The 24,108-nt window shown below is 39.4% G+C and overlaps 1 protein-coding gene across 1 annotated transcript in view; it reads right to left on the reverse strand.

The window, feature by feature from the left end:
* The window catches only part of NPAS3 (neuronal PAS domain protein 3), a 718,494-nt gene that overhangs the window by 45,752 nt on the left and 648,634 nt on the right, over nucleotides 1–24,108 (reverse strand). The window contains exon 9 of the mRNA XM_046654357.1: nucleotides 23,075–23,146. Coding sequence (XP_046510313.1) covers nucleotides 23,075–23,146 — 72 coding nt within the window. The remainder of the gene's footprint in view (nucleotides 1–23,074; nucleotides 23,147–24,108) is intronic.

Below are 24,108 nucleotides of genomic sequence, written 5' to 3' on the forward strand. Positions count from 1 at the left end.
GACTCACTTTTAAAAAAAGATTCAAGGCAGGTCCTTCCATCTCTTTACACTGGGACACCATTTGCCTTCTCTTTCACTCTGTGCCCAGGTAGTAAGGCCAGGAAGACGCTGGGAGGGGTAACTGATGGTGAGTTTCAATAATGCTAATAGTAACAAGTGATACATACAGGAGAAGGCTGTTGTCAGGTTTCCTTTGGAGCTGGAAATGTCCACTTGGGGCCTGGTACCCTACTTGTGTTGTCCAGCACCCACCCCTACACTTGGCTCTGGACTTCTCCATTTGGCTAACTCTGGATGCCCATATCTAAAGACTTGCTCTGCTGTATCCATGGTTTCTTACATAAGACACCTCATGGCAGTTAATAATTACCCCAAACAAATAGCCCAATGAGAAATGCACATATTTTAAGAGGCCCCAAATGGTCCATTCTGTCAGCTCTTTGTCACAACAGTCCAGCATATATCTACAGACCTTTCAGCTCTACGATTCTATGATTTGTAAGAGGGAAAGGAAGGAGAATACAGGTAAAAAATCTCAGAAGAATCTGTGGTATTTGTTCTTGGGGACAACTGGACAGTGAGGATGCTCTGCCATTCTCTGAGATGGATTACCTGTTTGTCTCTCTGTACTTTTGAAAAGTCAGTGGGATGAAGACACAGACCCCACGACTGGCATGAAAATATTGCCTGCCCACATTCCACTGAAGCCACAGCCTCCCTACGCCCACAATGGCACCATGGAGCTAACATTCTGGGCCTGACCTCAGCCCACTGCTCCCCCAGACACTTTCCCCTCTCCTGCTCCTAAGAATTCCATAAAAATGAGGTCAGAGAGGAGAGGGAGCTGGGTGAGAATGAGATGAGAACTTCGCTGGCCTCCCTAGTAAGTGAAATGTGTCTTTGATGTCATCATTTTCCATATTTCTCCCCTCCTCCTGCTGCCTAAAGTTTCTCTACTCTGCTCTAACTCTGCTGATACCCATGACCCCAAATCACACTTTATTCCACCCTTATCCCCTGCCTAGTTTTAAAGAATTCCTCAGTTTTAAAGTATACCAGGGGGCTGGCTCCGTGGCCGAGTGGTTAAGTTCCTGTGCTCCGCTGCGGCGGCCCAGGGTTCGGATCCTGGGTGCGGACATGGCACCGCTCGTCAGGCCACGTTGAGGCGGTGTCCCACATCCCACAACTAGAAGGACGTGCAACTAAGATATACAACTGTGTACAGGGGGGTTTGGGGAGATAAAGCAGAAAAAAAAAAAAAAAAAGATTCGCAACAGTTGTTAGCCCAGGTGCCAATCTTAAAAAAACATAAAAAATAAAAATAGAGTATACCAGAAAAAAGCCCCTCTAATATTAGTACTGCTTTATTGCAGTACAGATTACAGTAGTCCCCCCTTATCTGAGGAAGATCTGGCCAAGACCCCCAGTGGATGCCTGAAACCATGGAGAGTGCTGAACCCTAGATACCCTATGCTTTTCCTATACACACACACATACCTATGATAAAGTTGAATTTATAAATTAGGCACAGTAAGAGATTAACAACAAATAATAAAACAGAACAATTATAACAATATACTGTAATAAAAGCTACCCTAGATCTTAGCAACCTCAGCACATGACTTTTTTCTTATTAAGTTGAGAACTTTTACTTTTTCCCTTAAAGGAAGCACTTTTTGGCTTCTCTCTGGTGTATCCGAATTGCCATCATCACTACTCTCGTGCTTTGGGGCCATTATTAAGTAAAACAAGAGTGACTTGAACAGAGGCACTGGGATACCATGGCAGTCTATTTGATAACCCAGACGGCTACCAAGTGACTAATGGGCAGGTGGCGTGTGCAGCGTGGATCTGCTGGACAAACGGATGAGTTATTCGTGTCCGGGCGTGATGGAATGAAATTTCAACACGCTACTCAGAAGGGTGTGCAATTTAAAACTTATGAATTGTTTATATCTTGAATTTTCCATTTAATATTTTCAGACTGGTTTACCATGGGTAACTGACACCGCGGATGAGGGGAGACGACTGCACTACGGCCTCAGCTTCTTTCATTTACCCTTTCTTTCTCCAGCCACCTGGTCTGAGGGGTCACAAGGCACTTCCGAGTGGGTGTTTCTCCTACTGTTAATCTCATTGGTTACCTTAGTTTTTTAATAGGTTCAGTAATCAACTCCAGAATAACCTATTTTCCTCTTTACAAAAGTCTGAACTTAGAATAGTCATGCTCTAAACCCTGGGAGCCTCTTCTGGGCTGAGGGTCCATCTCAAGAAGTGTTCTCTTTCTGTCTGCTTATTGTAGTTGCTGGAGTCAGATCAGGGAACCTGTAGATTTTTCTAGATACATATTTTCCTGCTTTGTAGGGTATTGGCCTCATGATCTAATAAAAGCTGTGACTAAACGAACCCTATGATTTGTACTTCCACAGCCACAAGTGTACTGGCTACTTCTGTTTCTTCTTTCCTCCCCCTACTCTAGTTCTAGAAGGTTCATTACTTACAGTTACTGCAGAATCAATCTGAACTGGCCAAAATCAGTGACGGAATTTACAGCATAATAAATGCCCTGCCGCACAACGCAGTTACACATGAAAGGCTTGGAAAGTTCTTGTGAGCAATCCTTCTATATCGTGGCATGTACTATTTTTTTTTTTTTTTATCAATTTAACAGAATCATCTTAAGCATATTTTGAGAAGTATAATCCTGACAGCTACAGAGCGGATTTTCCCTGAGGCAGGTATTGTGGCAGAAAAACAATATTATTGATAAAAATCTTAGCATATTGGAACTTGGAAGGGAAGCTAAATACATCTTTTTCATTCTTCACACCAAGCCTTTAGAGCTCCATTTTCTTACCCTCACGTTGCATTCCACTTTCTCTTTGAATTTTTATTTTTATAGAAGTGTTTTAACACTTCTCGAAGCACACTAATGAACTGTTCTCCAAGAAGAACCCGCCGTACCAACATTGGCTTCGAGAGGTAGGCAGAATTTGAAGTGCACTCAAAAGATAATGCGCAGATTGGGGTATCACTGATTTTCCTTTTCAAAAGTCTGCAAGTTATAAGATTACATTGGTATCTGGCCCATTTTTCTTGCTAAGTGCCCACATTATGGGTGAATCCTGTTTTACAGCATTCTGATACCAGAGAGTTGAAGTTGAGCGTGAAATGCTGAAAAAAAAATATCAGAAAGACAGATGGCAGGCCGTCCTCCCCAAAACTCAATTTCATATTATGCATGTGATTGCTAATAGGCAAGCACTAAAAAACAATTTTCCTTGACGGAGAAGAGCTGATAAATTGTCAGCATAAAGTTAGACTGTGGTTGCTTCAGCGATCGAAAGCTCGTCTGTGAGTTAGGTCCCATCAAAGTCGGCTTCTTACAACCATATCAAAATTTATGAACGCATATGTCTATAAAGTGATGGGAAACAACCCATGATGCATGTTTGTTTATTGTGCATCAGCTCTGTGTTGCTTTGGTACATGCAAAGAAACAAAACATGCACCCAAACCCATTTTTGTCCAGTTCTCTTTTCTAGCCTGTGCACCTGGTAATGAAAATGTTGGGAGCTAACCGGGGATGTGATTTCTCCTTCTATCCTGAGAGCTGACTTAAACAAAAAGATCTACTCTGAAATGGCTCTTCCACAATTTGGGAGTGTACTCCACAGGGTTACACTAGTCTTGTGAGGATAGAAGTTGATGCATTTGAGAGCAATTGAGAGCACTGATTATTTGGAGAAGAAAAAGATGTTTGAGAAAGAAAAATAAATACAATCAAGTAGATAAAAAGCAACTCAGCTAATGATCTGCAACACGAAGCACCAAAGTTTCATATTATCTTTCATAGAAAGATAAAATCTATGCAGACACTGCAGAAAAAGAGATTTTCTTCTTTTTATTTGTTGAAAGTTTGTTTTTAAAAAGTAATTGAGCATTCAACCCAGGAATATAAAATTTTATTTCCTGGGGAGAGGGAGAAAGGGTAAAAATGTACTCTTATTGAAAATCCAGTAGCTATATACTGTATTTTATTTTAAGAAAAATCACAAAATATTGAATATTTGTGTGGTTATAACATTCAGATTTTATGTCATCAGTTACTGTTCATTTGAGAACAGTTGGTTAATTGCAGCCGAATTGTAACTGATCTAACATGCACAGATCTTATTGGAACAAAGAGATTGGGTGCTTAGATAACACTGTTTATAAAGATTGCTACAATTAGTAGAAAGCCTGAACAGCTAACCTGAATTAGAAGTAAATGAGTTGAAGAACAAATAATTTTTTTTTAATGAGAAAAAAGTCATCATCCTTAAAGTCATGGGTTTTACTAAATGGTATATGTAAGGGGAACCTTAGGCTGCCTGAAATGCAGGCTTTACTTATCTTGTGACAAATACCCAGACAGTTCCAAGAATCCCGATACTTAATGGTGTATAGACCACCTACTCAGGTGACTGGGGTCTTTGTGATGCTTCCTACTTCTGATTCATTTTGCAATCCAAGGTTTCAATGCATGAAGATTTTAGTTTTTTGTTGAGTTACTGGTTCTAGGAAAATCACATTCCTCCTTTCAGAATGTTTATTTCTACCAGCATCTAAGATTCAGAGGAAAAAATACCTGTACTCATGTAGGGCAGAATGGTGGGAGGAAAAATAAGTTGAGAAAGTTCCAAAAGGAATTATCCAATGACTTACTTAAATCCACAGACTTATTCTCTTACCCTATAGGCTGAGAACAACCTTTGTGGTCTCAATAATAGAAAATAGTGATCTTTTTCTTACAACGAATGTAAGAAGTTTTGTGAGAATGAAACAGTCTTCATCTTGATCCTTGTTGCCCTGACCACTGTTTAGCCCATTAGGCTAGTACCTTACTAAATGAAGACTCCTACTCCCATCTACATTTGCCAAGTCAGATTAGATGTCTTCACTCCTGATTCCCTTAAGGACCAGATTTCTTCCTGCTCAATGTACATGATGCCTTCATCTCTGCTGATACTGTTCCCTCTGCAGAGAGTTCCCTTCCCTATTATCTCTGTAGGGCAAGTCTATCATTTAAGAGGTGGCTAAAGTGATGCTCTCTTTGAGAACCTTTCCTCCTCTACCAGCAGAATTATTTACTTCATCCATTGCCTTGGAACATATCTCTATTATAGCACATATCACATTGACTTGTAGCTATTTCTCTGTGTGCCTGCCTGAGTCTAGACTCTGTTCTCTGGACCAAGGACTCTGTTTTATCCATCTTTGTCTTCCTTATTACCCAATACAGTGTGTAATACACAACAGGTACATAATCAGTACTGACCACATAATTGAGTGAAATCAATTCCCAAATATTTTGAACAAAAGGTGATGCTGAAGAATGGAAATTATAGATCATTTTTGGTTACAATGAACTTTTCTTTTGATTTCCCAGTTTATTATGAACTGATAAAGCTTATTTTTGAAAAAGTTTCCATTATGTAGATGTAAAGCTTTGGGAGAAAACCATATTCTGAAACTCTAGTTGGAACAATTAAAATTCATTATTTTATATCAGCCTGGAAGGAACCTAAGTAGATAAGCTCTAGGGTCAGCATATGCCTTGTTCAGCTTTCTTTAAAGGCATGGGGAGTAATAAAGCTTTCCATTTTTATCTTCAGTGAAATAATACTGCTGAAATATCACCTCATTTTTGATGTCAGTGATGATTTCTTCTTACCTCCATGATGTCAAAAGGGAATTATTATTATTAGAATGACAGATTACTAATGATGCTGTGAAAAAAGGAATAGCTGGAATCATTATAACCCAAACATCCAACATATCCCTTCTTGTCTGAGCCTCACTGTTTGGTACTTTGAACAGAGTCACTCCACAGTATCACAGCTGTGGAAAAATTATTCTAAGCAGGAAGTAAATCAAGAGCAGGTGCCTATGAATTTTCACTAGCAGAGCACCATCCTTTTAAAGTTTTTAGGACTAGATGGCATGATTAGGAGGTGTGATTTATGTATGCAGGAGGGAAAAGATTCTTTGGGGGCCAGAATGTCTCATGGGCTCTTGTGGCACATTTCCACTGATGCTGTCCCAAGGGGAGAACCACTGTGTGGGGAGGAAGGTTGGACGAGGAGCCTCTCTAGGCTTAGCATTCTGTCAGCCCTCTATGGGACAATGACGGTATGGTCTGTTGGTTCCGAGCTTCACTCCCTTTTCCCCTACTGAGTAGCCTGCTATCAATTCATGTCAACTTCTAGGTTCTAACTCACTGTAGGTTCCTGTAGGTGGCTGACCTACAGGACTCTCTGAGTGCTTGAGAACACGGAGTACTGGGCGCTGCCACTTTTGAGTCCTAGAGATTAAATCCACAGAATTGAACATTCCTGCACTGTGCCAAGGAGCTTGGGATCTAGCTACCATGGGTCCTTGGGCTAATTGTATCACTCTCTAGATGTTTCCAGTAGAAAGAGAGAAAAGACACATTTTTCACAGAGAAGACAGTAGTTTATAACAAAATAATTCAAGAATAAGAATATTCTATATTTCCATAATATCTCTTTTTGAGGGTTTGACAATTACAATATTGTTAATTCTAACCAGCATTAAAGAGCATTTACCCAGGATTCAACTGCCTGTAGGGCTATTCCAGGCAGATTCCCTTCAACTGGAAACTTACAACCATTTCAGACAACGCTGACATAGGTGTTCACCAATAAGCCAACTGCAAAAAAATAAAATTAAAGGGGAAGATAGATAAATTTAATAAGAACATGATGCTGTATGTTATTTGGCATAAAAAGAGGGGTGAATACCTCTTGTGTTAAAGTGAGTAAGGAAAAGAAATTCATTACCGCTCTTGGAATAAGGCAAGAGAGGATTACCCTCAAATCACCATTTTATTTTTGCCCTCAATTTAGTATCTAGATTGGTTTCTCAGAGTCTAGTCTATCCACCTCTACATAGGACAAGGTACAAAAGTTCACTGAGCCCTCCCTAAGAGTTACAAAATCCTCCCCAGACCTCTTCTCTCTTGTAGCAGTGATTTGGTTAAATGCTTCTTGTAATATTTCAGGTTCTCAAACCAGCACTGGCCACAAAGCAATATGGCAGCTCTTGGTGACTCTGGACGGCCTTTGGCGGAACTTCCTGGCAGGCTTTGACCACTCTCTTCTCAGAGTCAGGGGCTGGTCCAGATTAGGCAGATCCTCTCTTCCCTTCTACCCAGACTGTGTCAAAGGGGCTTTCACACTAACGTAGAGAATGGAGCTAAAGAGGATGTAATCTCAACCACCAAATGACTAAAGAAACACCGAAGGCAACTCCTATTGTTTACTTTGTTTTTAGTGAGAAACAGAAGCCCAGGATAATCAGGCTGCTGTTCCAATGTTGCATAGCAAGTAAGCAGCAATGTGCTGCAAGAGCGTGAAATTTTCTGACTGCCTCCACCAGGTGCGCACCTATTAAGCCACTCTGTTTTCATGACTTCTACAAGGAGTCATGAGTTTGAAGGACATTTGACAAGGGGCTGTTGAGGACTGTTAAATATATTCAGAACTACCAAGTAATAATCAAGTGACTCTTGATTGTGCTTCCAGAGTTCTAGCCACTAGAATTGGGTACAAGTGGGGTACAAGTTAAATACATGTTGATTTTTTAAAAACTGAATACAGCAGCATGAAAAATATGTCATAGAATATGTCAACCATTAGTGCAGCTTTTTTAAAAGGAAAGGAAGAAAACTTCAACTTATCCTCTAGAAATGGGGCCCGGGGATTTAAAAAATCAGGTAATTCCATTGGCTGCATATTCTCATCTCTAAATCCCCTTTAAAGGAACTAGAATATTGACCCAAGGAAGGAATATGTTCTGATCTTAGTACAAATGATGTACAATATTTATAAATTTATACATTTTTTTAAACAAATGTTTACTTAACTTCTACTATGTGACTGAAACTATACTAGGAGCTTCAGCTTACACTGCGGTGGAGGAGACAAATTAAATACAGATAAATTTATGAAACAGTGTCAGGTTGTGATAAGTGCTAGAATAAAGCAGCAGGACAAAGCAGACGATAGGGTGCAGAGGGTGTGCTGAGCTATTTTAGATGGGGTGGTGAGGGAAGTGACTTTTGAGCAGAAATCTGAATGAAATGCAAGTGTGACCCAGGGGCATATCTGAGAACAATCTATGCTCCAAGGAGAATAAAAAGCAGGTATGAAAGCCCTGGTGAAAGGGAGGCGTAAATATCGCTATCAGTCAAATGATAACTTACATGGATTGTTTCTGCGGAGTAGTGCCAACAATGAGCTGGAAGTCAAGTTTCCAACATGGCAACTTAGAGATATCCATTGCCCACTGGTGGTTCAGTTTAAACACACACAGACAACACACACACACACACACACACACACACACACACACAGAGTCAAGGCAACAGCCCAAAGTCTCTCCCTTGAATATTACTACAGAGGGTTAAGAACTGATTATACAGATGGTTCTTTTCTTTAACTAAGAGTCTTGTAACTCCAAGCACTTTACAATTGAGGCCATTCTTTTAGTCTGATGGTGGAGGGCATTCACAGAGAGATGGGAAAGATGTGACTAGTTCCTTGTCCCCTGGGAAGTCACTACATGAGAAGATATGATCTCCAGAATACTGGCTCTTTTCCCCTACTTGGAATGAGTCAACAGAATCCCCACTGGAACGTCGTGTAGTACCTCTGAGATGCAGTTGGATTCAAGCCACGGTGGTAGTCTGCCTTCCCAGAGGGTTCAATTTATGGGTATGTAGACGCTTTAAGTAAACCATGGAGCCTTGTGGGCTACAGGATCCTAGAAGCTCCATTTATTCCAGAGATCAACAACATCAAATTGGCCCTGCCCCTACTCATTTCTTGCATAAAGGGCTATATTAGTCTTGCCATGATGCTAAATCAATTCCAAAGAAAACCATTTGGTATGTGCTTCTTTTGTTAAAGGGATAGATGACATGTTTCAGTCATATTTTGTGTCTTATAATCAAATCAATATTCAGGACACTTAAGCAGGGAGAAATTTCCCAGAAATAAATGCATTTTCCATATTCGGAAGAAACTGTTCATTATTCTAGAGCTCATATAACTTCCAGGAGATAATCTGAAATATTACTGATAAATTCCCACTTTCCCTAGTTACAGGTGCATATGCAGAGGTGTAGAAGTTAAGGCTTTGGATTGTCTGGAGCAACCTTTATCAAACTCACAATATGAGTGCCACAAACACGAAACTTCACATATGGACATGGACTGTATGCTCATTATGGGCCAGGTGTCATGGTACTATCTTATCTGCATCATCTCTTTATTTCACAGTAGCCTTAGGAAGGAGGTTCTAGTGGTACTCCCACTTTACAAAAGAGGAAATAGATGCTTAAAGGAGTGAAACAACTGAGTTAAAGTCATAGATCCAAGAATAGTAAGACTAAGTCCAAATCCTTAGCTTGTCTGACATCACAGTCTCTGTGCTTAATCACTCTTCAGTCCAGTACTTTTGAGGCAATGAGGGTAAAACAGGGTAATGTATCTGGAAGCCTTTGAAATCTATAGAGACTTAAGTAAGCGCTACTTCAGACTACTGGATCAAGAGATTACTTTAGGGAAACAGAAATTGTGGACCGGTGCAGCTGTTGTTGGGCGTCTCAGCACATCAAAGTGTGCTGGGCCTGAAAAAGTGATGAAATGCTTAGTTCTTGTCTGTTTTTTTTTTTTCTTTTAAAAATCTTTTCAATGGGCCAAAATCTCAGAAAGATTATATTGAAAAATCTATCAGATTGAGAATCTATTTACAGAGACATTAATGATAATTTTGAAGGGCATTAATTAGTTAAAAGACAGTATATATACAGAAGGAGTTCTTAATTTTTGCATCACTGATGTCATTTTCAAAATGATCATCATTTTCATTATTCTTAGCTACCAAAGGCTTGGAAAACCAACCTGAAAAGATCTAACATTAGTCAAAGACAAATGCTCGTACTTCTCCTAGCTTCCTTTTAAACTCTGTAATGTAATGGAAAATGAAGTACCTGTAAGTTAACAACATACATGGGCTGCAGTTACTGACATACTAAGAATTTACAGACACTCCACGAATGGCTAGTGATTACGCCTCTAGTTGGTAAAATAGCTAGCTGATTAGTCCCGGCAGAAATGACATATCCCAAGCTAGAACTACTGTCATGCCTTGGTAATGGGAAATAAATTCTTTAAGATCAGAAACAATGTCAGTTGTATTTAAAATGACACTAGAAACTACGTCGTAATGGACAATTGTGCAGAGGTGAGCAGGGACTAAAAAGAGATAATAGGATTTTAAAAATTTGATTTTATGGGTTCTTTCCTCTATTTGCATTTTTCATCAGGATAACCTCTGCCTATAAGTTCTACCCCGGAAATTTTTTTCTCCTTCAATGTATTCTGGGTGTCTCAGTTGATTGAAAGGCAATAAATGCATAGTCTTAGAAAGCCTGAATGAGTTGACAGAATTTTTGGTCTCACTGAAAATTCATCTATTGATTTGACAAGACAGTTACATTTTGTACAGCTTGGAATATTATAGTCATCATTTCAAGACAACACAAAGCTGAGGCAAAGGCTTCAGGAGAAGCACTGATATGTCTGGACACCTGGAACATCTCTGAATCTCAGGTTGGAAGAAACATCCAGATGGCATCTAGTCTGTCCACACTTGTCTATGAGGAAGAGAGAATCCTAATTGATGAGTTTAGTGTATGCTCTTAGAAATCTCCAGAGAAGGACCATGACCACATTGCCCCCTATATTAGTAGTGCTGGGCACGCCTCCAAACTATACTTCTGGTACAATTAAAAGTCACTGCATACAGTTACCCTCTTGGGCAAAGAAAGAACCAGCCTTCTTATAACAACATTTCGCATATTTTTAGCAGTCTTTGAGAAAACATGGAGTTGTGCCAGAAGGCAGGACATCAGAAAATATTGTTCAGATTTTCAGAAAGATAGGGCCTCAAAATGTTAATATCCAGAAAAAATTCTTGAAAGATGATTTACTAGAAAGACACCAATATGAAGTCATGATGAATAAATCATGCTAAAATAACTCTATTTTAATTTTATGAAAGGAATCCTCAACTGATAGCTCAAGGGAATGCTGTGGATGTGGTACATTCTGACTTTAGTAAGGCATTGGTAAAGATTAACAATATCCTGGATGGCAAGATGGAGAAATGGCAACCAGATTATGACATAGTCATTTGGGTTCATAGTTGTTCCAGTAGTCACACCTATAAGACACTTATGTCAACTAACGGGATCCCTAGTGGTATGTACTCTAGGGCTCAGTACTGTTAACATTTTTCAATTCTATCGCAGAAAAAGAGAGAGCATGCAATTCAATTCGACTAACATTTACTGAGTGGCAACTACATGGAGCATACTGTGCTAGGTGATGAGGGAAGAAAGCAGAATAAGAAAGTACCCAGTATCCAACGCAGTATATTGGAAAGAGGAAAGCTTTTGAAATTAGAGGATCTGGATATTTCTCTCAGTTTTTCCATTTACCATTTATGTGACCTTAGAGAGGTCGATTCATATTTATGTGCCTTAGTTTTACCTATTTTCAAAATTGGGAAAATAGAGATAATTACCTAAAAGAATTATTGTGAGGTCCCTATGAAATTATCTGAAAATATTTCACAAAATGGAGAGAAGAAGCTTAGCTGAGCCTGTGTTATCTCACTTGATCTGTAGGAAAATTCTGGGTTACATACCATTAATAGCTTTATCTTACAGGTGAGAAAACTGAGGGACAGAGAGCTTAAGTAAAATCTAAAAAACGCTATTTCAGCACAGAAGAGAAGGGATCAGTGCATGGGGGGAAATGAAAAACGAAGTGATGTTTGAGTGGTGCCATATAGGTTGAGTAACAGTTTTCCAAGTGGAAGTGTGGCAGAAAGGCATTTTAGGAAAGGAAAACAGCATGGAAAACTGCATAGCAGTGTGAATATGCAAATGTATTTCATCAAAAGATGACTGGACTGATTTTGCTAGAGCATCAGTATTAAGAGTTCCAGGAAAGAATGATGGAGGAGGTGGTATAAACGGTAGGCTAGGACCAGATTCTTGAATACGTTGGCACTATGAACCATTGCTGACTTAGGAGCAGGGAAGTAAATGATCGCTGAGGTTTTGGGAAGATATTCCAGGGAGCAAGGTGCAGGATAGAATGGAGAAGTAAAATTTTCTGGGAGGTAATTTGGGAATTTCTCACTATAGATCCAGAAAAAGGTATTACAGTGGAGGAATGGAAATAGAAGCAGGTGGATTCAACCAACTTTGGCAGCACATTAAAGTGGCAGGTGATCAAGAGGGAGGGGTTGATATCTAGTATTGTGGACTTAATTAAAGAATTAAACCAGGAACTAAAATTCCAGATGATTGAAACAGTAAGTAATAATTCCCTTCTAGTTTGCTATCATCTTGAGACTTGTCAATATACACATTCAATCAAGATACATTTGCATATGAAAAGCCTTCAACTTTAAAATTTACCTAGCTCTGATTTTGACATTGAAATCCTAATGATGCTACTCTGTTGCACACATAAATGAACAGGAAGAAAAGGAGGAAGATTTGCGACCGAAAATAACTCTCAACTACACATATAAATTTTAAAAATTAAGTATAATTTTTATAAAAAATATTTTCTGATCAATACTTTTTCAGAAGATTATCGTTATCTGCCTGAGGGGCTCAGAATGTAAATCTTAGTTTTGTACTTTTGCAGTGTAGGAGAGGATGTATTTTGCAACAGGACTTCAATATGTATTAACACCAAACAGATAAATGGGAGGAAGAAATGAGGAGAAAGGAAAGGGTTATTGTGATGTTGGGGAAATATGTTCTAGAAGATGTATTAACTTGGTTTCTTAATAAGTACTGAAGATGTCATCATATTAAATATAGTTTTGTAACCTGAGATCAAAGGATACAACTCAGGCATTCAAGAACTTCCTGATGCAAAATGAATTACATTGGGAGAGGCTCCAGAGATTTCATCAAATCCTTAAAGGGATCTATGACACCCCAAATAAAACAAATCACTGTTAAAATTATGGAAGTGCTATATTCCACAAAAGAGATAAAACCATGAATTTCAAAAAATGAAAAAGAGAAGTTTCTAATTTAAAAGACATCTATGTTTGTGCTTAAAGAAGGCAAAAGAATTTTCTTTAGCTAATTAGCACTCTAATTTTTTGCTTCTGTTACTTCATGTTTAGATACAGATATTCTTGAAGCTAAGGTAGATTAGCAGTCCTAATAAACTAGTGAACCTACACATTATTTTTTCTATTATTTATACTTTATGACTTTGTTCCCAATTATTTTATTGAGGTCATAAAGATTTATAGCATTGTGTAATTTCAGGTGTAAATTATTATTTATCAGTTTCTGTATAGACTGCATTGTGCTCACCACATCTAATTTTTATCCATTACCCTACATATGTGCCCCTTTTGCCCACCTCCTCACCCTCTTCCCCTCTGGTAACCACTAATCTGCTCTCTTTATCCATGTGTTTGTTTCACTCTTCCACATATGAGTGAAATCATACAGTGTTTGTCTTTCTCTGGCTTATTTTGCTTAACATCATACCCTCATGGTCCATCCATGTTGTTGCAAATGGGGCAACTTTGTCTTTTTTATGGCTGAGTAGTATTCCATTGTATATATACCACATCTTCTTTATCCATTCATCAGTTGATGGGCACTTGAGTTGATTCCATGTCTTGGCTATTGTGAATAATGCGGGAGTGAACATAGGGGTGCATAAATTTTTTTGAATTGTTGATTTCAAGTTCTTTGGATAAATATCTAGTAGTGGGATAGATGGATCGTATGGTATTTCTATTTTTAATTTTTTGAGGAATCTCCATATGGTTTTCCATAGTGGCTGGCCAAAACCTCCAGTACTATGTTGAATAAGAGTGGTAAGAATGGGCACTCTTGTCTTGTTCCTGTTCTCAGAAGGATGGCTTTCAGTTTTTCACTGTTAAGTATGATGTTGGCTGTGGCCTTTACTATGTTGAGGTACTTTCCTTCTATACCCATTTTATTCAGAGTTTTTATCATAAACGGATGTTAGATCTTGTCAGATGCTTTCTTTATATCTATTGAGACGGTCATGTGATTTTTATTCCTCATTTTGTTAATGTGGTCTATCACATTGATTGATCTGTGGATTTTGAATCATCCCTGAATCCCTGGTATAAATCCCACTTGGTCATGGTGTATGATACTTTTAATGTATTGCTGTATTTGGTTTGCCAATATTTTGTTGAGGATTTTTGTATCTATGTTCATCAGTGATATTGGCCTGTAATTTTCCTTCTGTGTGTTGTCCTTGGATGGTTTTGGTATCAGGGTAATGCTGGCCTTGCAGAATGTGTTAGGAAGTGTTCTGTGTTCTTCTATTTTTTGGAATAGTTTGAGAAGGATAGGTATTAAATCTTCTTTGAAGGTTTGGTAGAATTCTCCAGAGAAGCCATCCGGTCCTGCACTTTTGTTTTTTAGGAGGTTTTTGATTACTGTTTCAATCTCTTTACTTGTGATTGGTCTATTGAGATTCTCTCTTTCTTCTTGATTCAGTTTTGAGAGGTTGTATGAGTCTAAGAATTTATCCATTTCTTCTAGGTTATCCAATTTGTTGATATATATTTTTTCATAGTATTCTCTTATAATCTTTTTGTATTTTTGTAGTATCTGTTGTAATTTCTTCTCTTTCATTTTTAATTCTACTTATTGAGACTTCTCTCTTTTTTTCTTAGTGAGTCTGGTTAAGTGTTTCTTAATTTTGTTAATCTTCTCAAAGAACCAGCTCTTAGTTTCATTGAATCTTTCTACTGTTTTTTTAAAGCCTCTATTTCATTTATTTCTGCTCTAATTTTTATTATTCCCCTCCTTCTGCTGACTTTGGGCTTTGCTTATTTTTCCTTTTCCAGTTCCATTAGGTGTAGTTTAAGATTACTTATTTGAGATTTTTGTTGTTTGTTGAGGTAGGCCTGTATTGCTATGGCTTTCCCTCTCATAACTGCTTTTGCTGTATCCCATAAGAGTTGCTATGTTGTGTTTTCATTTTCATTTGTTTCCAGTTATTTTTTGATTTCTCCTTTGATTTCTTCATTGATCAAATGGTTGTTCAGTAGCATGTTGTTTAGTCTCCACATATTTGTGACTTTCCCAGCTTTTTTCTTGTAGTTGATTTCTAGTTTCATAGCATTGTGGTAAAAAAAAATGCTTGATATGATTTCAATCTTCTTAAATTTATTGAGGCTTGCCTTGTTTCCCAACATATGGTCTATCTTTGAGAATGTTCCATGTGCACTTGAGAAGAATATGTATTCTGCTGTTTTTGGATGAAATATTCTATACATATCTATTAAGTCCATCTGGTACAGTGTTTCATTTAAATCCACTATTTCCTTGTTGACTTTCTGTCTGGACAATCTAACCATTGATGTCAGGAGGGTATTGAGGTCCCCTAGTATATTGTGTGCTGTTAATTTCCCCCTTTAGGTCTGTTAACAGTGTTTTTTATATACTTTGGTGCTCCTGTGTTAGGTGTATATAGATTCATAAGTGTTATGTCCTCTTGTTGGAATGTCCCTTTTATCATTATATACTGCCCCTCTTTGTCTCTCATTGTTTTTATCTTTTTTTTTAATGCTTTTTGGTGAGGAAGATTGGCACTGAGCTAATGTCTGTTGCCAATATTACCCTTTTTTCTTTTCTTTTCTCTCCCAAGCCCCAGCATATAGTTGTATATCCTAGATGTAGGTCATGCTTGATCTTCTATGTGGGATGGCGCCACAGCATGGCTTGATGAGCAGCGTATACGTCTGTGCCCAGGGTCCAAACTCGTGAACTCTGGACCCCCAAAGTGGAGCGTGTGAACTTAACCACTCAGCCACGGGGCTGGCCCCATGACATTTTTATCTTTAAGTCTGCGTTGTCTGATATAAGTATGGCAACACCTGCTTTCTTTTGCTTGCCATTTGCTTGGAGTATCAACTTCCATCCCTTCATCTGAGCCTATGTTTTCTTTAGAGCTGAGATGTGTGTCCTGGAGGCAGCATATTGTTGGGTCTTGTTTTTTTAAACCATCCAGCCACTCTCTGTCTTTTGATTGGAGAATTCAATTCATCTACATTTAGAGTGATTGGTGATATATGAAGGCTTAATACTGCCATTTTATCTCTTGTTTTCCAGTTGTTCTATATTTCCATTGTTTCTCTTCCTTCGTATTTCTGACTGCCATTTCAGTTTGGTGGTTTTCTGTGATGGTTTTCTCATTATTTATGATTTGAGGTTCTGCTCTGATTTGTTGTTTAGTGGTTACCACAAGGTTTGTATAAAAGATCTTGTAGATGAAATAGTCTATTTTCTGATAACCCTTTATGTCTATTAGGCTATGCAGGTTCCATCCCTCTCCTCTTCCCCTTCTGAGCTATTGTTGTCACAAATTATTCTGTTTTGTATTGTTTGTGACTATATTGAAGGGTTTATAGTTATTTTTGATGCTTTCCTTCCCTCTATCTTTTATGTTATAATTAAGTGTTTGCTAACCTGTTCTGATAGAGAGCTGCAGTTTTCAGATTTTGTCTGTCTATTTATTTCCTTTCTCAAAGCTTTGTAGATCTTTGCCTTTTTGTTTCAGGTATGAGGGTCTCCATCATTTCTTGTAAAGAAGGTCTAGTGGTGATAAACTCCCTCAGATTTTGTTTATCTAGGAAAGCTTTTATTTCTCCATTGTATTTGAATGATAACTTCACTGGATAGAGTATTCTTGGCTGAAAGTTTGTTTGTTTTTTGGTGAGGAAGATTGGCCCTCAGCCAACATCTGTTGCCAATCTTCCTCTTTTTGCTTGAGGAAGAGTGGCCTTGAGCTGACATCTGTGCCCTTCTTCCTCTATTTTGTATGTGGGTCGCCACCACAGCATGGCTTGATGGGTGGTGTAGGTCCACGCCTGGGATTTGAACCCGTGAACCCTGGGTGCCTGAAGCAGAGCACGCTGAACTTAACCACTACACCACCAGGCTGGCCCTTTGGCTGAAACTTTTTGTCTTTCAGTATCTTGAATATATCATTCCATTCTCTCCTACCTATAAGGTTTCTGCTGAGAAATCCACTGAAAGCCTGATAGGGGTTCCTTTGTAGATTATTTTCTTCTGCCTTGCTGCCCTTAATATTTTTTCTTTGTCATTGACTTTTGCCAGTTTTGATATTATATGCCTTGGAGAAGGTCTTTTTGTATTGATGTAATTAGGAGTTCTATTGGCTTAATGTACTTATAAGTTCAATTTTTTCATTAGGTTTGGGAAGTTCTCACCTATTATTTCTTTGAACAAGCTCTCTGCTCCTTTCTCCCTCCCTTCTCCCTCTGGAATATCTATAATTCTTATGTTGCTTTTCCTAATTGAGTTGGATATTTCTTAAAGAACTTCTTCATTTTTAAAAATCTTAGTTCTCTCCTTCCCCTGAGGTATTTCTATATTTCTATCCTCTATATCACTAATTCTGTCCTTAATAATGTTAGCTCTATTTTTTAAGGATTCTGGATTATTTTCTATTTATTATGTGTGTTCTTCATCTTCAGAATTTGTTTTTTTTTAAATTTTTTTTAGAGTTTCAATCTCTCTGGTGAAGTATTCCTTCTATACATTACTTTTATTCCTGAGCTCACTAAACTGTCTTTCTGAGTTTTCTTGTAACTCATTGAGTTTACGATAACTATTTTGAATTCTCTGTCACTTAGGTTGTAAACTTCTGTGACTTCAGGATTAGTTTCTGGAGACTCGTCATTTTCCTTCTGCTCTGAAGTGTTAACGTAGTTCTTCATGGTGTTTGATGAAGTGATTCTTTGCTGGCACATTTGTGGTAACATCAGGTCACAGATTCCACCTGCCACATCTGGATGGAAGCAGGAGCTGTGTTTCTGATTCCACCCCATCTGCTGGAAGTCATGTGGGTATGGCTGGTATGCATTTGCATGGGCTAGCCACAGCCATTCAGCAGGTTGCTTTTGTGGGGGTGGGGCCTCTGTGCTCAGTGGGTGGGTTGTGCAGGCATCGGCCAGCACTGTGCTTGCAGTAAGGTTTGGCTGAGCTGCTGCACTTGGTGAGTGGGGCACTTTCTTGGGGCCTGAGCTACAGCCACTTGGTGGGGAGCATTCCCAGTGGTGGGGCTGCTGAGGCATGGTGGGAGCTCCTGCAGGCTAGGCTGCCCCTCTGAAGGCATTTGTGCTTGTGTGCTGGCCTGCTCCTGCCCCCTCTTACAGTTGCACTGGCTGCCGTGCTTGGTGGGTGGAGCTCCTTTGTGGGGGCTCAGCCATGGCCACTCAGTAGGGAGCGTTCCCACTGGAGGGTTCACCAGGTTATGTTGGGCACTCTTGTAGGTCGGGCTACCCCTCCGATAGTGTTCACAGGCAGGCTGGCCTGCCCCTGCCTCCTCTTAGAGTCCTGCTGGCTGCTGTGTGAGGCTCCATAACCTGGCTCACTGCTGCTGGGGAGAGGGAGGGGTGCGCTCACCTAGTTCCACTGCTTCCTGGGGATTTAGTCCATTCACCTTCAGATGTATAGCTGCGTGGGTCTCTCAGGTGTCCTGTTGTGCTGTGTGGGTATCCTCTGTTGGTTAATGAATGTCCATTTAGTTGCATTTTAGAGGGGGAGAGAGAAAGGGAACAGCTCACTCCACCATGTTGCTGACGCCACTTGGCCTTTATGATTCTTTTTATCATAAGGAGGCTGGATAGATTCTGGAAATCATTTAGTTCAACACTTAGCTACAAGCAATCCATATCCAAATCATCTCAGATTGGGAATGCTTATGTGTAAGAATCTGGAGTTCCCCCATGCTCCCTTAGTAATCTGTTCCTATATGTCATAGCAGAAAACTCTTGCAATTGATGACTTTTACTTCTACAGAGAGTTTAGAGACATTCTCAGCATTATATAAACATGACAGAGATTTTCTCTCTCTGTCTGTGTTTCCCAGTCTAGAATGTTCTCCCATGCCATTAGAGTTAGGACACGTGTGTAGATAAATATTCCAGAAATGACAGTGGTGCTGGTGGGCAGTTAAGAGTAGACGAGAACACTGACAGTCTCATGCCAAAGATGGGAGCTAAGGAGGTGAACCAATTTGTCTTTAATTCTCTACTTTCCCTGATTACATATCTCCTTCTACCCTTGTGCTATACCTAGTAAGTTCCCTCACATGAACACCTAATCAAGAAGGCTGAATACTGATGCAATGCAATTTAAAGGAGAGCTGTGTTATACTAAGATATGTGGCCAACGAGGAGACCTAAATAACAAGGAAGACCCTGAGGCATAAAAAGTGGCTGGTCCAGATAACACGCTACTGTGGATTTCAAAGCAAATGAGGACAGAAACAACCAAAAGTCATGGGAAACTTCAGAGGAGAGAGGGAAACTTGCCTGAGGCCTGAGGCATGGAAACAGCAACTTAGATTAGACTCTCTACCTGAATTAGCAGACCCAGATTGGCACTTCTTTGGCTAGAATTCTCGGTCATGTGTACCTGAGTGGGTAGGATAGCCCCTGAAAAGGAAGGGAAATCTCTGCATACCTCCATAAACCAGGGCTGAGTCACATAGGGAAGAATAAGAGGTTTTTCTTTTAAAAATTTAGATTAATTTTTCCTATGTTGAAGTCTAGCTCACGCTGAGCCCTTCTTTGGACTTATCCATTGATCAGTGAACCAGAGGGGTGAAGAGGGCAAACTCTGGACTGATCTGCCTGGATCAACTCTGTCTCCCCAGTAGCTACTTAAGAGCTGTGTGAATACGAGCAAAGTACTGAACCTATTAAGTTTCACAATCTGCAAAATGAGCATAATAATAATAGAATATAAAGTTTGAACAATGCCTGGTACAGAGGAAGTTTTTAAATAATGTTTTGCAGATTAAATAGAGTAAGTATAAAGTGTTTGGCACAGTGTCTGCTGCAGTCAGTGTTCAAGAAGTGTAGTTCTGCTACTATTTTTGCTGTCAGTGACCACAAGAATGACACTAAAGAAAGAGTGGCAGACAAAGTGACGGAGATGTCAGGAAAGTTCATGTGCCAAGGTCACAGAAAAAATGGATAGAAATATAGTGACCTGCACTGAGCAAGACTTAACATCTTGGATCTGTAACTAAGGGAAAAGAAAGAAGCATACAATGGTAATAAATTAGGGGGAGATTAGGAGTATGGAGAAATTGTCATTGCTGTTTCTTTGTATTTGTGTTTATTGTGTGGTGGTGGGGTGATTATCAGTTTTATTTGAATGTTTTATAAGCTGTTAGATTTATTAACTGAGAAGAAGCAGATAAATAGGGATGTTATTCAGCTGTGTCACGTCATGGCTTCTCATAGCTCTTTCCCTAACTTTCAGGCAAGGTTAATTAACGAGGGAAGTTCACTGTGGAGGAGAAGCGGAAGAGCTGGATCTGTTGGGTGATTCATCTTCTTGGGGGAACAGTGGATGAATCAACTCTCCCATCAGCAGTTCTGGGGAGAGGACTGAGGCACTGGATGGAGACTTTCACAGTATCTGAAGAAAGAAGTCCTGATGGGGCATGTCAGAGGGATATGATCACTTTAACACGGTATGATTTGATGGAAACTGGAACAGCTCCTAAATCTTTTCCAATCCTGGATGTTAAGCGTTGTACCTTTTAATATTTTGTTTTTACAAGGCCCCTTCTTATAGCACGGTGTCTTTAATCCTAAGCCCACGAAGCTTCAGAAACACTCTTTTTCTGTATGTCTTCATGGTGGTCCCTTCTCCTAGGTGACGTCACCTCCTCAAGGAGACCTTCTGTGACCCTCCTATCTAAAATGGTCCCCACCAGCACCCCCTCACAGTATCTTGCTTCACTCTCTGCATAATAATGTAGCCTAGCGGGTAAGTGCATGGGGGTGTGGAGTCAGACTCCCAGAGTTCAAACCCCGGCTCTTCAACGTGCGATGCTGGGTACTCCGGTTAACCTCTCCAGCCTTAGTTTCTTCATTTGTAAAATGGAAACAATGTAAATACTTTCCTCTAGGATTGTTGTTATTTTAGCCTTCATCACTCTCTGAAATCATTTCCTTTATCTATTTACTTGTTATTGTCTGTCTCTCCTGTTAGAATGTAATCACTATGAAATCAGGGACTTTTTATCGTTCCATGCTGGGTTTCCAGGCTCTAGAACAGCCTCCATGAGAGGAGCTCAATAAATATTTATCAAATGAATGAATGAACGTTCTATCAATATTTAAGAAATTAGCTTGTACAGTTTCAGGTTATGTGGCAAAAACAGCTTTATTGAGGTACCAGCATGGCAACAGAAACGGAATCCAAGCTTGCTCTTGCCTAGACTGAAACGATTTCTCTGTATTACTTTTTTACCAATACGTCTCACTTTTTCGCAGATCCAAAATTTTGCAGAGCTTTATGATCTCTAGTTTGTCATGTGAAATAATTTGTTTTTCAACAAGGTAGATAATCTAATGTTATTGAATTATACTAAATATTGCTTTTTCAAAATATACCTCACCTCTCCCAGTCTTCTTCCCTCCTGGGATATGCCCCCTACAAACCAGTAAAAACCATTAAAAATGAAGAACAAATTTTGAAAGACAGCAAAGCAATCGTTGAAGGGAAGCCTGTGGCTTCTAAAAGCTGGAATGCAAAGAATGCATCTTTCTAGCGTTAAAACGATAATAACCGCAACACCTATAGTTTGCTTACAGAATTCCAAATTTGCTAACGCTACACAGCTAGCAACCAATAAATGTGTTGTGTTCAGAGAGGCAGGAAAATACAGAACAGTCCTAAGGATAGAGTTTGTTTTTTCCTCCAGCACATCACTTTGTAACTGCAGGCAGAGCTGCCCAGGTGCCTTGCCTTTGCTTCGAACCCTGTTAAAGGTTAAGGATGCTCCACATGTGCCTTGCTGACTGTAGACAGCTCAGCTAAAGGTCGTTCATGGAAGGGCCTGCTCCCCCACCTCCTTTCTTTTTTTTCTGAAGAATTCATGTCAAAGAAAGTGCCTTACTCTGACTTTTATGCAGCTGTTAGTCTCCTGACGACTTATATAAGGTTTTTAAGGCCCGATGATGACTGTTACCATCCCTGACAATGCCATGGTCACCCTAAAGAACTGAGCTGTCAGAAGCTCTGTACTCCAAAATTGGGAAAGTTTGATGCTGGCTACATCTACAGTGCATTCCACTTCTGTCTGCCCTCCCACATATAATAAATATTGTTTGAGAGACTGGTTAGTGTGTTGTAAAACTGATAAGATTCAGGTTGCCAAAGGCATTTCATAAACTTCATAGGTCTTAATTTATGTTGCTATAGTAACTGAAATGTTGGACTTTCCCAAGATTAGAAGGCTTTTATATCCTTAACCTTAAAATGATAATAATGTAGATTATGACTTCAGACTTGGTCTTTGCTGTTGTGGGAAACATATACTCTGTATGTTGAGTATTCTAGGAATGCTAAGGTATGACTGAGTGTTCAATAATGTAATATCAATATTAAGATTTCTGACATCCACCCTGATTTTCTTATCTATGTGTATGAATCTCAGTGCCCAATGTGTTATTAAAATGGACAGTCTTTCTCTAAAGAGAAAGAGGGAATTTGAAGGGGGACATGGGAAAAGTGGAATTCTTAGAGAACACTCATCTCAAGGACTAATGTGAATTTGGCTCACCTTCTTCATCAAAGTGAATTTCTAGCATGTGCTGAAGCACTTGGTGCATTATTAACAAGTGTTTTAAGAAAAGACACTGTATTGAGGCGTTTAGTGCACCAGCACTGTCTGCAGTGAGAAGGAGAGTTGTAGCCAATCCCCTACCTTGAGACAGGATGATAACTAAGAATCCTATGGGCAGCTCAAGACCACATGTATTAATTACATGGACCCAAAGTGGCTGGGACACTGGGTGCAAATGACCCAGGATTGACCTGAGACAGAAATCTCTCCCCTCCCGGAGGCCAGCTTACCTTATATCCTGATGATTTGATGTGCACACCGCGTTTGGTCAGAGTAGATTTCATTCGGATGAAAAAGGAACGCTCAAGGGTGTTGTCAGTGGTTAGCAGACTGGGGCTGGTCGACTCCACTGAAGAATACAAAAATACATACACACATGATTTAGATCTCCACACAGCCCCGCACAGCTATGCTCAGGTGCAATCCTTGAGTTCACTAAAAATAAATGACTGATGGGTGCTAAGAGCGTCGTAATCAATTTACCTCATTTAGAAAATGTTTACTTTGAGGAAAATAAAAAAGAAAAATTAATGAATCCAAAGTAACTCCATTCCAGTTTCTAGCAAAAGCTTTTCAGGCCTTTTAACTTCCTGCAGCATGGGGTCTAATAGTCAGTAGGTAATTGTAGACACCTTGAGGCTTGGCCAGTGCACATGGAGAGAATGGTCATGAAAAAGAAGGACCCCATAGATTTATGGGGTCAACCAAGACTCAGGCAGAGACACTTCTCATGAAGGGTAAGGTGACTTGCTCTTTGTTCTCCCTGAGAATTCCTTCTCAGAACTCCTAGTTCTGAGAGCCACAGAACCATCAAGGTTGGCATTCTGGTCAGTGTCCTTGCCCTCCTGAGTTGGTTTCCTTCATTGTAGGGAATAAGAAGCATGAAGATTTTTCAATGGACTCAAGATAGGGAGCTGAGAATGAGGTATTCAGACAGAAACAAACAAAAACTACTCACAATATCAATTTCCCCCTCCTGTCACAAATGGCAGCTTGTCTCCTGCCCTCATCTGAATAGGAAGCAGTCTCCGTGTTTTCACGTCTCTGCTTCTGATTCGAGAAAACAACAGTCTCCTCTCTAAAGCAAGATAATTACTCTTTCCCTTGACATGTTTTTAGACTAAGTAGAATACTTTTTACTTATGAAACTTAAAATGGTAGTTTGCAGTCCTACTGACCTTAAAAATACCTTTATGCGAACAGGTCAGAAGGCAGTGTAAATTTCTTTTCTTCAAAAACAAGCCTTGAAGATAGTTTTTAAATG

Source organism: Equus quagga, chromosome 2 (assembly GCF_021613505.1).
Source record: "Equus quagga isolate Etosha38 chromosome 2, UCLA_HA_Equagga_1.0, whole genome shotgun sequence".
NCBI lineage: Eukaryota > Metazoa > Chordata > Mammalia > Perissodactyla > Equidae > Equus > Equus quagga.